The sequence below is a fragment of the Ornithorhynchus anatinus genome, chromosome 2, assembly GCF_004115215.2.
Source record: "Ornithorhynchus anatinus isolate Pmale09 chromosome 2, mOrnAna1.pri.v4, whole genome shotgun sequence".
NCBI lineage: Eukaryota > Metazoa > Chordata > Mammalia > Monotremata > Ornithorhynchidae > Ornithorhynchus > Ornithorhynchus anatinus.
In genome coordinates, this window is record NC_041729.1 from 75,681,198 (window position 1) to 75,699,834 (window position 18,637).

The 18,637-nt window shown below is 40.3% G+C and overlaps 1 protein-coding gene across 12 annotated transcripts in view; it reads left to right on the forward strand.

The window, feature by feature from the left end:
- Positions 1 to 18,637, forward strand: part of SYNE1 (spectrin repeat containing nuclear envelope protein 1) — a 518,607-nt gene that overhangs the window by 270,162 nt on the left and 229,808 nt on the right. For all 12 annotated transcript variants that reach the window (XM_029048032.2, XM_029048087.2, XM_029048053.2 and 9 more), the window contains 9 exons: positions 1,557 to 1,710; positions 3,711 to 3,854; positions 6,120 to 6,284; positions 9,360 to 9,677; positions 12,674 to 12,829; positions 12,964 to 13,134; positions 13,907 to 14,233; positions 16,093 to 16,245; positions 17,077 to 17,244. In XM_029048032.2, coding sequence (XP_028903865.1) covers positions 1,557 to 1,710; positions 3,711 to 3,854; positions 6,120 to 6,284; positions 9,360 to 9,677; positions 12,674 to 12,829; positions 12,964 to 13,134; positions 13,907 to 14,233; positions 16,093 to 16,245; positions 17,077 to 17,244 — 1,756 coding nt within the window. The remainder of the gene's footprint in view (positions 1 to 1,556; positions 1,711 to 3,710; positions 3,855 to 6,119; positions 6,285 to 9,359; positions 9,678 to 12,673; positions 12,830 to 12,963; positions 13,135 to 13,906; positions 14,234 to 16,092; positions 16,246 to 17,076; positions 17,245 to 18,637) is intronic.

The window sequence follows — 18,637 nt, forward strand, 5'->3', positions numbered from 1 at the left end:
TGACTTGTCCAAGGTCACATAGCAGACAAATGGTGGAGCTGGGATTAGGAACTAGGTCCTTCTGTCTCCCAGGTCCATGCTCTATCCACTAGGCTATGTTGATTATTATCATTATCATTATTATTGGGTCTGAAGGGATGGCATTGGTGCAGGTGGAGGGGTAGATTTTAAGAGGAGGTGTGAGATCTCTCTTGATACTTCTAGGAAGGATGGAAGAGTTGGAGAGATGGGCAAGAGGAGCGTAGGACTTGAGAGATGTAGGAGAGATTTTAAGGAGACCATGCCTGATGGTTTTAAGTTTTTCGGTGAGGTCTGTGGCAAGAACATTTGGGGCAAGATGTGGGGGAACAGGAGGTTTGAGGAGGGAGTTAAAGGTTGAAAATAGCAGAAGCAAGAGAAGCAGCATGACTCAGTGGCAAGAGCCCAGGCTTGGGATTCAGAGACTATGAGTTCTAATCCCACCTCTACCACTTTTCAGCTGTGTGACCTTGGGCAAGTCACTTAACTTCTCTGGGCCTCAGTTCCCTCATCTGTAAAATTAGGATTAAAACTTTGAGCCCCACGTGGGACAACCTCATTACCTGGTACCTCCCCAGCACTTAGCACTTAGCTTGGCACATAGTAAGTGCTTAACAAATGTTGTCACTATTATTATTATTATATAGGAGTCAGTATTGTTGCCAGGTGCTTGATATGGCAAAGTTAAAGTGGTTAATTTGGTGTTCTTGTAAACAGAGTTGAAATCACATTTCCTGCTTATAAATTTTTACAAGTATATTTGATCTTGAATGAAACTTTATTAAATTCATATATTGTGCTTACCATATCTCTGTAGCATTTTAATACATGAATTTCTCAACATTCCTAAAATTTGAGAGATAATAATAAATAACAATTGTGATATTTCTGAAGTGCTTACTGTATGCCAGGCACTGTACTAAGCACTGGGTAAATATGAGAAGATTGGGTTGCACGCAGTCCCTGTCCCACATGGAGCTCACAGTCTTACTCCCCCTTTTACAAATGAGGGAAGTGAGGCACAGAGAAGTTAATTGACTTGCCCAAGGTCTCTCACAGCAGACAGGTGGCTGAGCCAGGATTAGAACCCAGATCCTTCTGACTCCCAGGATCATGTTCTATCCACTAGGCCATGCTGCTTCCTATTATTTAATAGTCATTATGGTAAATTCACATGTAGGAAAGTGTGAATCTGAGATTATTCCCTTTCTCAATATAAGAATTTCTCCAAGCTATATGTATTCTTTGATTTCCAGAATTTCTCCTCATGAACCATCATGTAGGAGTATTGTTTTGATATCAGTGAATGTCTGCAGTTGTTTTTAACCGATCAGGTTCTTCAGCTTTCAGGTTGATCATAGAAAGCTACCTAATTTTCATTTCAATGCTCTAGTTTATATATTGAGATCCTTTTAACTTCCCATTGTCTCTTACCATATTCAGCATCTATTATTTATCCTTCTTTGTCTTTCTCTGAAAATTATGATAGCTATCAGGCACAACTACCATTTTTAACTTGATATTTTAAAAAATTTCAGTCAGCTGGAAGGAGCTCTTTCCAAGTGGACAAGTTACCAAGATGATGTCCGACAGTTTTCCAATTGGATGGACAGTGTTGAAGCAAGTATCACTGCTTGTGAGCGGCAATGTGCAGAACTCCGGGATAAAACTACAGCCCTTGGAAAAGTGAAGGTGTGTTTTAAAATTTGTACTTTAACCTACAAAATACAGGGTTAAACTTTTGTGCAACTACTCTGATCATTCAGCATCTCTTTGTTACCTTATGTTTTGCTTGCTGAGGATGATATACTAATTTCATTTTAATTTAAGGTTTGCTTCAATAGAGATTGAAAAAATGAGTGGAAAAGAAATGATCCTTTCTGGCACACCTTTAGATCTTTCACTGAAGACTTTTAGGAGTCCATGAAATTGATTTATTTGAGGAACTGAACAAAGCTGCCATTAGGTTAAACTCAAATTGAACTCTGGTTATTTGTATATGATCTCAGAATTTAACCTTCATATAGGCACATGACTCTTTATCAATTAATCTGATGACTGATTGCATTTGAGTTGTTATCCCAGTGCTAGAGGTTACTTTCTCCACTATAGTGTAAGGCATTCCAAAGGAGCATCACTTCTTCAGACCTTTCAGAGGCTCTTTAAAAGATTGCCACTAATACTGTGAAGATACCACTGCAATGTCTTCAGTCAGTCAATAGTAGTTATTGAGCACTGACTGTATACAGAACACTAAACCCTCAGCAGAGTACAATCCAACAGAGTTGGTGGACAACATTCTCTGCCCACAGGAAGCTTATAGTCTAGAGGGGGAGATAGCCATTAAAATAAATTACAGATACATATGTAAAAGCTGTGGGACTGAGAGAGGGGTGAATATCAACTGCTTAAAGGTTAGAAATCCAAGTGCAAAGACTACTCAGAATGGAGAGGGAGAAGAGGAAATTTGGGCTTAATCAGAAAGGGCATCTTGCAAATGATGTGATTTTAGCAGGGTGTTGAAGACGGGGAGAGTGGTGGTCTGTCCTAAATGAAAGGAGATGGATTTCCAGGCCAGATGAAAGATGTGGGGAAGGGATCGATGATTATATAGATCAGATTGAGATTCAGTGAGTAGGTTGGCATTACAGGAGTGAAGTCAGTGAGCTGGGTTGTAGTAGGAAATAAGCAAAATAATTTCGGAGGGAACTAACTGATTGAGAGCTTTAAAGCCAATGGTAAAGGGTGTCTGTTTGATGTGCAGGTGGATAGGCAACCACTGGTTGTTTTTGAGTAGTAGGGAAACATGGACTAAATGTTTTTTATAAATTGATCCAGGCGGCAAAGTAAAGTAAGGATTAAAGTGAAGAGAGGCAGGAAGGTGAATGAGGAAGTTGATCCAGTAAAGATAGGATATGATAAATGCTTGGATCGGTGTAGTAGCAATTTAGATGGAGAGGAAAGGGTAATTTTGGTGATGCTGTGAAGGTGGAATAGACAGGATTTGGTGACAGATTAAATGAGAAAGAAGAGTCAGTGATAATTCACTCAATCACATTTATTGAGTGCTTACTCTATGTAAAGTACTACTAAGTGCTTGGGAGAGTACAATGTAGCAAACAGACACATTCCTGCTCACAACGAGCTCACAGTCTAGAGAAGACAGATATTAATATAAATAGATGAATAAATAAATTACAGATACATATATACATTTTTTTATTCCCCATTTTTACAGATGAGGTAACTGAGGCACAAAGAAGTTAATTGACTTGCCCAAGGTCACACAGCAGACAAGTGGCGGAGTCGAGCTTGTGAGACAGGGAGAATGGTAGTGGTGTCAACACTGATGTGAACTCCAAACTGTTAATGATGTAGAATGGCATAAATTTAGTAAACACAAGTTCATCAAGAAATGCCTTATTACCAAGCACTGTGCTAAGCATTAAGGTCAATTCAATACAATCATAACCATTCCTATTCCACTTGGAGCATACAATCTACTACGCCATTATTCTTAGTCATTGATTATTTTTAATTATATCTTGATTTGATAGACCCGGCGATGTAGTATTTCAGTATCTTCTTTTGTTGAGTCTTCTAGAGTATTTTGCTTAATACTTTTTAAATGTTACACATGATTAAACTTATAACATTAATGAGCTTCTCGTGTGGTTATTTGTATTATACAGTTATTGAGTGAGGAAGTGTTAAGTCACGACAATCTGCTAGAGACCATTGAAATGAAAGGTGTTGGCATGACAGAACATTATGTAACCCAGTTAGAACTTCAAGATCTCCAAGAGCGGTACAGTGCTATTAAAGACAGGACGAAGGTAATGTTGATCTTTATCATATTGGAAAGAGAAGGGTACTTGGGCTTTATGATTTGTGTTTCCTTTTAGTACTCTATTCTTTGTAAACTGGTTTAAAATTCTTGGAAAATCATCTTGGTAAACATTGTTTCACTTAGCTTTGAAAATGGATAATCCAGAGAACATTAATATTAAGGCTGTTCACAAATGAGTATCTGAGTTTTAGCTTGTAGTTTCAAAATTCCTTCCATGAAGTATTCATCTGAACTGTCAAGTAGCAAAATTGATTTTTTTCTCTTACCTTTCCCACCCTTTGGTGCAACACTAATTAACAGTGGAATCTCTAAAGGGTTTAGGAGAAAAAGAAGTTACCAAGAACTTGTAAAATCCACAAATTAGATTTATTATCCCCTGAAATCTCAAGCATTATTAGTTTTATAACAATTGAAGGACCCACTAAGGCTAAATTCAAGCACAGGCTTCTCTCTCTGCCTTGATTCATAATAAAAACTTCTAAAATTCAATCTGTCTTTAATATCTACAGTGTTATTAGATCACTCTAAGGGATTGCCCTGGTGTCTTATCTCACTTTCCTGGTCATGCTAACCCAGAAACAAAGGTTTCATGAATCATGGATCATGAATAGGTTACCTCAGTTAAAAAAGGACAACACATGGCAGCAGCTGTGTGCTGTTTAAAATCTGAGATTCAGACTTATGCAAGGAATCCAATGCCAGGGACAGGCCTCCTTGACTCACCGACAAGGGTAGTCAGCTTTCCTTGACTTAAAGGCCACCAACAACTGCTTTGGAAATTTTATTGCTTTATTTGGAGAACACATTTGTTACACATTCCCTAAAGCACACATCATAGCCAACAAGTTGTTTTTGAATAATATGGAAGATGCTGCATTATTCATTCAGTCATATTTATTGAGTGCTTACTGTGTGCACAGCACTGTATTAAGCTCTTGGAATGTACAATTCGGCAATAGATAGAGACAATCCGTGCCCTACAACGGGCTCACAGTCTAAAACGACTGTTTAACTTATTTCCTCTGATGAGACTACAGTGGAAGTGTTGTCTCTTTTAATTTTAATTGTCATCCTTGACTCGTCTCTCTCGTTCACCCCACACATCCTATCCGTTACCAAGACCTGCCGGTTTCACCGATACAATATCGCCAAGATCCGCCCTTTCCTCTCCACCCAAACGGCTACCTTACTGCTACAGGCTCTCGTTATATCCCGGCTAGACTACTGTGTCGGCCTTCTCTCTGACCTCCCTTCCTCCTCTCTCGCCCTGCTCCAGTCTATTCTTCACTCCGCTGCCCAGCTCATCTTCCTGCAGAAACGATCTGGGCATGTCACTCCCCTTCTTAAACACCTCCAGTGGTTGCCTATCAACCTCCGCTCCAAACAAAAACTCCTCACTCTAGGCTTCAAGGCTCTCCATCACCTTGCCCCTTCCTACCTCTCCTCCCTTCTCTCTTTCTACCGCCCACCCCGCACGCTCTGCTCCTCTGCCGCCCACCTCCTCACCGTCCCTCAGTCTCGCCTATCCCGCCGTCGACCCCTGGGCCGCGTCCTCCTGTGGTCCGGGAATGCCCTCCCTCCTCACCTCCGCCAAACTGATTCTCTTCCCCTCTTCAAAACCCTACTTAAAACTCACCTTCTCCAAGAGGCCTTCCCAGACTGAGCTCCCTTCTCCCTCTACTCCCTCTACCACCCCCCCCACCTCTCTGCAGCTTAACCCTCTTTTCCCCCCATTTCCCTCTGCTCCTCCCCCTCTCCCTTCCCATCCCCTCAGCACTGTACTCGTCCGCTCAACTGTATATATTTCCATTACCCTATTTATTTTGTTAACGAATTGTACATCGCCTTGATTCTATTTAGTTGCCATTGTTTTTACGAGATGTTCTTCCCCTTGACTCTATTTATTGCCATTGTTCTTGTCTGTCCATCTCCCCCGATTCGACTGTAAGCCCGTCAAATGGCAGGGACTGTCTCTATCTGTTGCCGACCTGTTCATCCCAAGCGCTTAGTACAGTGCTCTGCACATAGTAAGCACTCAATAAATACTATTGAATGAATGAATGAATGAATTTTCAGGACGATTCTCCAAAACATCTTTGGAGTACAGATGATTTTTGTGATTATGCTCTTTTTTTTTCTGAGTAATTCTGGAAGCAAGTGTTGGCTAAATAGAACAATAAATTTTAACTTCATGTTACAAAATTCATGTTGCATTATGAAGCCGGAACTGACCATCTTTGTTTATAAATAGGAAGCAGTAACCAAGTCTGAGCGAATCGTTCGTCTTCATCAAGAGTACCAAAACGATCTAAAGGTCTTTGAAGTGTGGCTGCAGCAAGAGCAGGAAAAACTTGACCGTTTTTCTCTTCTCGAAGGTGACGCTCAGACTCATGACACAGCACTTCGGGAGCTACAGGTATGGACTTCTTGATTTGGAAACCAAGGCTCATTCCGTACTGAAAATATAATTGTCACAAGACACTTAATTGTTCAAGTCAATCAGTGGTATTTATGGAGGGCTCACTGTATGCAGAATACTGTATTAAGTGCTTGAGAGAGCCCAGTACAGTAGAGCTGATTGCATGATCCTTGCCCACAAGGAGTTTACAGTCCCTTTCCTTCTAAAAATAGCATATGTTGGGGCAGTTAATTTGTCAGCCTCATAGTCATGGACAATAGAAATGGGAATTTAGAAACTAAAGAAGCTAGATATGTGTGAATCTTAATTCACTGATCACCTAATGATCCATTCTTGACTTCAAGGCTCTTCTGCCCATCCCTGCCCTGTGTCCCTGCAAAGTTTAGATGACGAAAGCATTAACTTGGTATTCTGTAAGCAGCCCTTCCTCGTTCCCCATTCCCCACCCTACCTAGCTTGCACGCCCTTTCTTTAGTTAGTACTACTGTAGCCATTCTTGGCAAACAGAGGAGCACTGAAATCTTCTAGACTTAGGAGTTCTGCCAATAACTTGTGACTAGCAGTTGGATTTACTTCCCTTAAACATCAAATGTCAGTATGGACTGAATCCAATTCTCATATCATTTCATTAAACCAATGATTGTAATGGATTATTTTGGCCACTGCAAGGGTTTAAAAATATGATTAAGGTCCCTGCAACCACTGGTAAATGCTGGTGAAGGGAGGAGTGTACATATAATTAGTTAATTTCTAATTTAAGCTTTGAGAAAATGTCTTCTTGTAAAATGATAATCAGAGTGAGCCTAATTCTCCCAGGGTCTAAAGGTACTATCTGGTAGTGGTAAGGTAGTTTTTTTGGGAAAAGTGTTATTTCTTTTTTAATGGCACTTAAGTGCTTTCTAGGTACCAGACACTGTACTAAGTGCTGGAGTATTAGATATAAGCTAATTGGGTTGGGCACAGTCCATATCCCACATGAAGCTCACAGTCATAATTCCCATTTTACAGATGAGGTAAGTGAGGCACAGAGAAGTGAAGTGACTTGCTCAAGATCAGATAAGTCTTTGCACAGCAGACAAGTGGCAGAGCCCGAATTAGAGCCCAAGTCCTCCTGACTTATAGGCCCATGGTCATTTCAGAATACTTGAGAATCAGAAAGAGAGGCACCTAAGCTGTGTAAGGGAATTTAGGAATGTGAGCGAAGACAGATAGGGAGAATCTTGGCCTTGGGGAACTTCTTCCAACTAGATACTGCTGCCCAATTTGCCTCACTAGATAACTAAATCCAGGTTTCGTTAATGAAATTGATATAACATTGGGAAAATGACATTTCAATGGGAGAAATATATATGTAATATATAATATATATGTATTTTTTCTTTAAAGTACTTCTCTTGGGAGACTCTGATCAATTCATTTGGCACAAAATTTAGTCTTGTTCTTTTTGTAGGTATAGCTAATATAGTATATGGCATAATGTGAAATAATATAGACCTATAGCCCTTTCTCAAAGAGATTTCCCCATAAATTCCTTGTAAATTGAATTGACTTTTTTATTTTTACAAGAAATTCATCACTTAATAACATATTTTAACTACTATAAGACTTTATGGGGTTATTGGTGGAATAAAATTAGGATATTCCTAAACTTTTATGATCATAGAGACATAATGGTTATAGATAGAAAAAAACCAGTGATTTGTGTTACTTGATGCTAGTTAATCATTTTTTCCTAATTTTTTTTTTCTGTGAGGTTATTTTAGGTATGGAGAGGCAGTGTGGACTGGTGGCAACAGCACAGGACTGGGAGTTAGGAGACCTGAGTTTATATCTCAGCTTCTCCACTGGGCTACTGTGTGTTTTTGAGCAAGTCACTTTAACCCCTCTAAACTAATCAATCAGTGGTATTTATTGAGCATTTACTGTGTGCAGAGCATTGTATTAAGAGCTTGGGAGAGCACAGTATAACAGAGTTAGTAGACACAGTCCTTGCCCAGAAGGAGCTTAGGGTGAAGAGAGAGAGACAGACATTAAAGTAAATTACAAGCATGGTTTCAGTTTATGGATGATATAAACCTCAGTTTCCTCATCTGGAAGATGGGGGTAGCATTGATTAAGAACACCCCTGTGTCACAGGGAATTTGTCAACTCTCATAACCTAGTGTCTACCCCATACACTACCCCAGATACTTCACACATTAGTTCAGTACTTGGCACATAGTTTTTAACAAATGCCATAATTATTATTTAGTAAATGTTGTTATTATTTTGGATATTTTAGAAACAGTAAATGTTCTAAACTAATATAAATGTTCTTTGAAAAACAAATTTGAGATAATGGATCAAGCATGAGGTGAGGAACCATTGGCAAAATGATAGTACAAATGAAAAGATGCCATTTTTCAGAAATAGTTGCCTAGCAACTCATCTGACTTTCAGTTCCACTGCGTGTTCACAAAAGGAACATCTATTCTGTCTTTTTCACTGTCTCCCTCTGGATTCACTGGACAATAGAGTCAGCTACTTTGCAAATGATGTTTTTAGTCTACCAGAAAAAAATTGCATAATATGAAATTAGCGGAAACATATTGGCCTGCAGCAGACTTGATTACAACATGAGTATGAAACATGAATGAAGTAAATTAATAGTATTTATTGAGCAATCAGAGAAGCAGTGTGGCCTAAGGATAGAGCACAGGCCTGAGAGTCAGAATGACCTGAGTTCTAGTCTGGCTCCACCCCTTGTCTTCTGTGGGACCTTGGTCCAGTCACTTCGCTTTTTTGGGTCTCAGTTACCAAATTTATGAAACGGGGATTAAGACCGTGAGCCTCATGTGCGACAAGGACTGAGTCCAACCTGATTACCTCGTACCTACCCCAGCACGTAGAACAGTCCCTGGCACATAGGGAATGCTTAACAAATACCATAAAAAAAATTCTGTGAGCAGACAACTGTACGAATCATATGAGATAGTATAACACAGCAAAATTGGCAGACACATTCTCTGCCCACAAGTAGCTTACAGTCTAGAGTCTACAGTGAATGTAAGTCTTATTGTTGTGTCCTTATAGGAGTTGCAGGTGCGCTGTGCAGAGGGACAGGCATTACTGAACACAGTCCTGCATACAAGAGAAGAAGTGCTACCCTGGGGCATTCCTCAAGTTGAGGATCGGATCTTAGAGTCCGTTAGACAGGACTGGCACACTTACCAACAGAGGCTCTCTGAGATCCGAACTCAATTCAACAGCACAGTGAACAAACTGAGGGTGATGGAGCAAAAGTTTCAGCAAGTTGATGAATGGCTGAAGACAATGGAGGATAAAGGCTCTATCAGGGCTGGGCGGCAGTCAAATAGAGCAACCAAGGAGATGCAGCTACAGCAAATGAAGGTAATCAATAATTATTTTGAAAATAGCTGCTTAGGCAAGGTGAATTCTGTAGCCTTACCAATCAGTGGTATTTATCAGATTTTTCTTGTTCCTCCACAGAAAGCTCCGTTCTCTTAACCCCTTCCAATATTCTGCAACTATCCTAACCTATTTGGTCACCATACCCAAATTACCTTCTCTTGATGCACAAATAGATGCCCTCATTCATTCATTCCTGTATTCATTCAGTAGTATTTATTGAGCTCTTACTATATGCAGAGCACTGTACTAAGCACTTGGAATGTACAATTTGACAACAGACAGAGGCAATTCCTGCCCAGTAACAGGCTCACTCCACTGAACTCAAGTCCCTTGCTCCCCTGTCTCTCTGCCAATCTTGTACCCCTAACCCATAACCCTGGATTGCTTCTACAGTAAGCGTCCTCTACTCCTGTGCAAGAGCTGCGGAACGCTGTTGGAGGAAATCCAGACATCTCTCTGACCTTGTTCCACCTTAAATTCAGTCTTACCTGCTTCAGTTTGGCCCTCTTCTCTGCCAACAAAAATATTTCTCCTTCCTAAGTCACTCACATGCCCACTGCTCCCAGCAGCTGCTCCAGGCATTTAACTCCCTCCTCAAGCCTCCTGTTTCCCTGCCTTGACCATCTCTTTCCCAGTGGCTTGGACTCATACTTTGTCAACAACATTGAAACTATCAGGTGCGATATCCATAAAATCTCCCCTACTCCTCTGCAATCCCCACTCCTCCTCCACCCTCTTCGACTCTCACTATATTCAGTGCGTTAATTCAGGAAGAGATGTTCTGCCTCCTCTTCAAATTTCCCTGTGGACTTCTAACTCCATACATTTATACCTTTTTAAAATGCTCACTGCCTTCTTTCTTCCCTCCTTCACTGCCATTTTCAACCATTCACTTTCCAACAACTTCATCCCCACTGCTTTCAAACCTGCTTATATGTTTCCTGTCCTCATCTTTCCACCCAAACCCTATTCTCCTTCTGTCTTTAGCATCACTGTAGACAGTGCCAGTATCCTCATCTCACAATCCTATAATCTTGACATTGTCCTTGACTCATCTCTCTCATTCCACCCACATATTCAGTTTGTCACTATATCCTGTCAGTTCTGTCTTCCCAACATTACTAAAATCCATCCTTTTCTTTCCATCTAAACTGCTAGGTCACTGACCGCGCAATTATCCTATCCCTCCTTGACTACTACATCTTCCTCTTCAGTGATTTATCTGCCTCCTGTCTCTCCCCACCGCACTCCTTTCTTCAATATGCTGCATGAATTCTTTTTTAAAAAAAAATTAAATTCATCTCCACACTCCCCGAGAACCTCCAATTTTTGCCCACCCACCCCCGCAACAAAGAGAAACTCCCTAATCAGCTTGCTTACCTCACTTCACTGATCTACTATAGCCCTGCCTCCACACTTCACTCTTATAGCACCAGCTTATTCACTAAGTCCCAATCTTGTCTATTTCGCCACTGACTGCTTTCCCACATCCTCACCCTAGCCTGGCGTTCCCTCCCCCTCCATATAGGCCAGACCATTACTCTCCCACTTTCAAAGCTTTACCATTTCCTCCAAGAGGTCTTGCCCAATTGAGCCCCTTTTGCCCGGCTCTCTCTTCCTTCTGCATTGTCTATGCACTTGGAACTGTCAATTTGGGGCATTTGATGTTTGCCCCACTCCCAACCTCACTTATGTACATACCTTTAAATTCTCTATTATAAATCATTTGTTTATATTATTGTCTGTCTCCCCCTCTTGGTTGTAAGGGGGAACCTGTCTGCCAACTTCGTTTTATTGTACTCTCTCAAGCGCTTAGTAGAGAGCTCTGCTCATAATAAGTGCTCAATAAATGCCACTGATTGATTGATTGAGGGCTTACTGTGGGCATAACACTGTACTAAGTACTTGGAAGAGTATAATACATTAGAGTTGGTAGAAATTCATTCATTCAATAGTATTTATTGAGCGCTTACTATGTGCAGAGCACTGTACTAAGCGCTTGGAATGAACAAGTCGGCAACAGATATGCTTACTGTCTGGTGGGGAGACAGACGTAAGTATAAATCAGAAATAATTTATATCTCTGTAAATAAATGTAGTGGGTCTGAGAGTGGGGTGAATACTAAATGCCCAAAGAGTACAACTTCAAGAGCATAGATGATGCAGAAGAGAGAGGAAGTCGTAGGGAAGGAGGATTTAATCAGGGAAGGCTTTCTGAAGGAGGTGTGAACTTATAAGGCTTTGAAGATAGGGAGAGTGGAGATCTGGTGTATACTGGCAGAGAGGGAGTTTGAGGACAGAGGAAAGGGTTTGGCGGTAAGGTAGACAAGATCGGGGTACAATGAGCGAGCTGGTGCCTTACCTTAGCAGAATGAAGTTTCAGTGAAATATTCTCTCTGAATTAGAATAGCCACACATATATACAAAATTACATTTTGCATGAGAAAATCTGATGGCAGAGCACTCATCAAATTACAATTTTAGTGGGACACCAAACTACCATCATCATCTTCATTATGAGTGCATTTTATTTATTTACCTGTTCCTTATCCGTGATGCTAACTGCTTTTTAAAATCATTCATGTACTAGTGTTTCATTAGCATAACCGTGATCTTGCTTGACTGGAAATGGTGAACAGTATGCAAAATTGCCAATCTTTTCAATTTTAGCATTATATCAATATTGAAGATTTGTAAATTTTATTCATTTTAATCAAAATATAAGCTTTTAAAATATTTCAAAAATAACTTCGGAAGTGTTTACATTTCATGGTCACTGTGAACATTTTAAGTTGAAAGTGCTGCAAACAGACTTTTGTTCAATGATTTCAAAATGTAAGCATTAATATTCTTAGTTCTCTGAGATGTTGATCTAATTTTGTATAAAGAGGTCTCTGTATATATAGCGATCTCTCTTTTGTGTTAGATATCGATTCAAAGTTAAAAAAAAAATTGTGCCTCTCTCTTTGTGACAGAAATGGCATGAAGAAATCACGTCCTACAAAGATGAGGTTGAGGAAGTTGGAACACGAGCTCAGGAGTTATTAGAGGAGAGTCACGTTAGCAGCAGAATGGGGTGTCAAGCTACCCAGTTAACTTCTCGCTACCAAACCCTAATTCTTCATGTCTTGGTAAGGAGTAGATTGTATTTGTTTTGAAATTGTCTAGCAATAACACTGATGATTAGACAGAGTATATGTATACCTTACATATGAGTCAAAAGTCTCTCAGAGCTTAATAAAATGTCCACTTTCATTTTCAAAAGGAGCAAATCAAGTTCCTGGAAGAAGAAATCCAGAGTTTGGAGGAATCTGAACAGGCCTTCACTTCTTATGTTGAGTGGTATGGATCCACTCACAAGAATTTCAAAAATGTGTCTTCTGAAATTGATAAAGTGGATAAAATCATGATGGGGAAAAAAATGAAAACGTTAGAGGTAGGCAAGAACAAGAATTATGTAAAAACAATGGTGTAACCATATCATTGTATTTGTTCCTTACAGACATACTGAAATGTATTTTAATAAGGATGGATAGACAATCACTCTCCCTACATTCAAAGCCTTATTAAATTCACAACTTCTCCAAGAGACCTTTCCAAACTAAACTTTCATTTCCCCTAATCTTCCCTTCTGCAAAACCCTTACATTTGGATTTGTGCATTTTATTCATCCACCCTTAGCCCCACAATGCTTATGTACATGCCCATAATTTATATTAATTTCTGTCTCCCTTTCTACACTGTAAGCTCCTTGTGGGAAGAGAACTTGTTTACCAACAGCTGTGTATTGTATTTTTCCAAGTGCCTAGCACAGTAAGATCACTGTGGGCAGGGGATATGTCTGTTTATTGTTATATTGTACTTTTCAAAGCACTTAGTACAGTGCTCTGTACAAAGTAAGCATTCAATAAATGTGATTCAATGAATAAGTGCCCAATAAATATAATTGCTGTCATTTTCCTCTTGCGTGAACAATACGAAACAAGGTATTGTTACATTGAATTTGACCCTACCGCGAGTCTTTAACTATTCCCAGGGAACACGGATAAAGGTTAAATGGAATTGCAGTTTTTGGGCCTATTTATGTTTTGAACTTTGTAGTGAAAAAAATACTCTTTTGAGAAACATCAGTAGAAATGAAAATAGTCCAGGAAAAATGTGTAGCACATTGTTTGCCTTGCTTAATATTGTTTCAAAATGTTTTCTAGTTGCTTTTGAGTGACATGGAGAAAGGTCACAGCTTACTTAAGTCTGCTCGGGAGAAGGGTGAGAGAGCTGTCAAGTATCTGGAGGATGGTGAAAGAGAAAAACTGAAGAGCGAGCTCCATGTTCACATGGAGCAACTGGAAGAGCTGGCCAGCACTGTCCGGAGGGAGCATACGATTTTGGAGAAATGTCTTCATCTAGCAAAGGAATTCTCAGATAAATATAAAGTTCAAACTCAGTGGTTAGCAGAATACCAAGCAATACTGCAGACTCCAGAGGAGCCCAAAACTGAGTTGTATGAGAAAAAAGCCCAGTTATCCAAATATAAGGTATGGAATGATTTTTCTCTCTTGTAAATATGAGAAATGAATTGCTGTGCTCCAATTCTCGGGGGAAAGTTATGATGCCCTTGATTAATCAGTGGTATTATAGAGTGCTTCCTGTTTGCCAAGCACTCTACTAAGACCTTTGAAGAGTACAGTAGAGTTAGTAAACATGATCCCTGCCCTATAAGAGCGTACGGTCTAGTTTCTTATACTTTTGAATGTTGTTTTTATCTCTTTATTAGTAAGAGGGGGAAAGTTTTCTTATTTATGGCACTATTCTTATTTTGAGATGCAGGACCTGAGGTTCTAAACCTGATTTTGCTATTTGTCTGTTGTGTGATCTTGGGCAAGTAACTTAACTTCTCTGTGCCTGTTACCTCATCTGTAAAATGGGAATTAAGACTATGAGCCTCATGTGGGACAGGGACTGGGTCCAACCTAATTAGCTTGTATCCTCCCCAGCAGTTAGTACAGGGCCTGGCACACTGTAAGGGATGAACAAATCCCATTTAAAAAAAGAGTGAATCATTACCAGAATCACTTGATTCCCTTCTGTAAATAGGGTATTAAATATTAAAGCTAAACAGAAGCAATAGATGTGAGGTGACAAATTGCACAATAACTGTAATGGTAATGATAACAGAGTAGTTGAGTGAATTGCCCCTGGTTATACAGCAGACGAGCAGCAGAGCAGGGATTAAAAACTAGGTCCTCTGACTCCCAGACTTGTGCTATTCACTATGCTGTGCTGCTTTTCATGTCCTTTGGTTTAATTTGCATAAGACAACTTACAAAATTCTGAGATGGCCTTATTCAAGCATGGATGTAATCAGAGACCAGAAAAAAAAAAACCAAGTTGAAAATTCTCCTGTATTAAATTGAAAGACTTCAAATGTTGGGGAGTTTAAGAAATGTGGATTTGAGATTTTTTCCAAACAGCCCTAGTATGAGTATTGGTTTTGCCCCATGCAGAAATGACTGATTGTTTATTAGGATTATAATAATAATAATGATAATAATTATGGTGTTAGTAAAGCTCTTACTATGTATCAGGCAGTGTTCTAAGTGCTGGGGGAGATAGGAGGTAATCAGGTTGTCCCGTGTGGGGCTCACAGTCTTAATCCCCATTTTACAGATGAGGTAACTGAGACACAGAGAAGTTAAGTGACTTGTCCAAAGTCACACAGCTGATAAGTGGAAGAGCTGGGATTAGAACACATGACCTCTGACTCTCAAGCCCGGGCTCTTTCCACTAGGCCACGCTGGGTCACTCTGACCATCTGTCCTGTAAGACTCCAAAGGACAGAAAATAAAATGTGAAATGAGCTTAAATTGTGGAAGGGTATTTTTGTCTCAATGGAACAAATTCTGGCAGTAGAAATTATTAAACATTTAGGAGAGTTTATTTGTAATTAGCTGTTTTGTCCTACAAGGGCTTCTGGGATTCAGCTGGCTGACTTTAATGACTGGGACCTATTATAACTTCATGATGTTTCTAATGCAGGAGATATTGGGGATGAGAAAGGGGTTGGGATAGGGAAATGTGTGTGTTGGGGAAAGATGGGTGGTAGGAGTGAAGGAAGGAACACTAGATGTGTCATAACTTGGTAGATAGGGATTGTAGTCTCCATTTCTAGGGGCTAGAGAGAAGATTGTGTATTGTTTCCAATAAACTATAAGCAGGCTGGAGTTATTAAATTCCCCCAAACCCCAGTGAAAAACTGTACTATGGATTTTAAAATGTCCTGCCATCTCCAAACTCTGCAATCATAATCATAGCCAGTAGTTCGAAGGTGTTCAAATAAATTTAGCTCTTCACATCATTAATTTTTATCTAAGGGTGATTTTTTTTGGCACTTCAGTCAATACAACAGATGGTGCTGTCACATGAACCTTCAGTAAAATCAGTGAATGAGAAAGGAGAAGCCCTTCTGGAGATGGTGCATGATGCTACCCTACGGGACAAAATTCAGAAGCTTCAGACTGATTATCAGGAACTGTGCAATGCTGGAAAGGTACGGGAAACCAAGCACACTATAAAATGTTGCTAATGTAGTAGTTTGTTATAAGACAAACTTCCCTTTCTTCCCATATGGATGGTAAATGTAGAAATTTGGGGAACCCTGTAACTCACTGGGGAAGCCTGTACTCACTCCATCTTCTGCCACCATTTCTTGCCGTGTGTTTTGTTTCAAGTTTCAAGCTCTCTGCACTAGGCCATGAGAAGCAGTGTGGCCTCATGGGTAGAGTACTGGCCCGGGAGTTAGAAGGACCTGGGTTCCGGCTAGAGTTCTAGCTCCGTACCTTCTTTGCTGGTTGACCTTGGACAAGTCAATTCACTTCTCTGTGCCTCAGTTCCCTCATCTGTAAAATGGGGATTAAGACTGTGAGCCCCATGGGGCCAGAGACTGTGTCCAACTTGATTACCTTGTGTGATGATGACAATGGCATTTGTTAAGTGCTTACTATGTACAAAGCACTGTTCTAAGCGCTGGGGAGGATACAAGATGATCAGGTTGTCCCATGTGGGGCTTACAGTCTTAATCCCCATTTTACAGTTGAGGGAACTGAGGCACAGAGAAGTTAAGTGACTTGCCCAAAGTCACAGCTGACAAGCGGCTGAGCTGGGATTTGAACCTATGACCTCTGACTCCCCAGCCCGTGCTCTTTCCACTGAGCCACGCTGCTTCTCTATCTATCCCAGCATTTAGAACTGTGCCAGGCACATATTAAACACTTAACAAATACCATAAAAAGAACTTTGTATGTGTACCCACCATGGTTGAAGTGCTGTGTTGTTTCAAGATTTAATGCATCTTTTATATTTTGGCATTATGAATCCACAGGAACATGTTTCTAGCCTGGAGCTAAAAGTAAAAGAACATGAGGATTACAACAGTGAACTGCAGGAAGTGGAAAAATGGCTTTTGCAGATGTCGGGCAGGTTGGTCACCCCAGACCTCATGGAGATCAGCAGCTTAGAGACAATTACACAGCAATTGGCCAATCACAAGGTATGTTTGGGACCTGAACCAGCATGTAAGTATTTTTTCTGGGAAACAACATGGCTTAGTGGAAAGAGGCTTGTGAGTCCGAGGACCTGGATTCTAATCCTGTCTTGGCAAGTTACCTACCTAGTGACCTTGCATGATGCACTTAACTATGGGTTTGAAGTCATTGCATTGGATATTTGCTGACAGCTTTTTGTGTTCTCAATTAGTTAAGAAAATGTAGATTATCAGAAATGGTCATTTCTACTCAAAGTTGAATCTGTGAAGGTGTCCACTGGCTATTCAGTTTCCATATTACCTGTCTCTTTAAAGACAAATTATAAGTATTGGAATTTGAATCTGAACTTTTTTGTTATTGAGCATTCTTCTTCATAATGTTCTGAGAAATATCAAGGAAAGAAATTAATGCAAGGGTAGTAATACTAATAATAATGATGGTATTTGTTAAGCACTTACTATGTGCCAAGCACTGTTCTAAGCACTGCTGACATTAGAGACCACTGGGGTTGAGTGGCACTTGTGAGTCCAAGGTCGTGGGTTCCAATCCCGCCGCCACCGCTTGTCTACTGTCTAACCTGAGGCAAATGGCTTCACTTCTCGGGGCCTCAGTGACCTCATCTGGAAACTGACAGATTTCCAGATTAGAAATCTGTGAGGTTTTCTAATTTGGAGGATTATATTTGGTACAAGGGAGGTACAAGGTTATCAGGTTGTCCCAGGTCTCACAGTTTTAATCCCGATTTTACAGATGAGGTAACTGAGGCACAGAGAAGTTAAGTGACTTGCCCAAAGTCACACAGCTGACAAGTGGTGGAGCAGGAGTAGAACTCATGATCTCTGACTCCCAAGCCTGTGCTCTTTCCACTAAACCATGCTGCTTATATCAAATAATAATAATAATAATACAAATTATGATATTTAAATATTACTGTTTGCCCAGCACTATACCAAACCCTTGGGTATGTACAGGATAATCAGATTGGACACAGTCCCTGCCCCACCCCAGTGGGTTCACAGTCTAAGGGGGAGAGAGAACAGGCATCGAATCCAGGATATTGCTGTTGAAGAAACTGAAGCACAGAGAAGTTACGTGACTTGCCAAATGACACACAGTAGGCAATGGGCAGAGGTAAAATTAGAACCCAGGTCCCCCGACTCTATCCCCTGTCCTCTTCCTACTTAGCCACAATGCTTCATATGAAATATCCTCTGAAAACTACTACCAAATATAGACAAGTGGACACCATTTATCATGACCAAGGAACAAGTGCATCAGGTAAACCTCCCTACTTATTCTTAATTGGTTCCTGAAAGCAAGTTCAAAATTTGCAGAAAAATGCAGTCTTTTAGGCACCCCTCAGTTCTATTAAGACTTGGCAGTTAAGACTTCACAGAG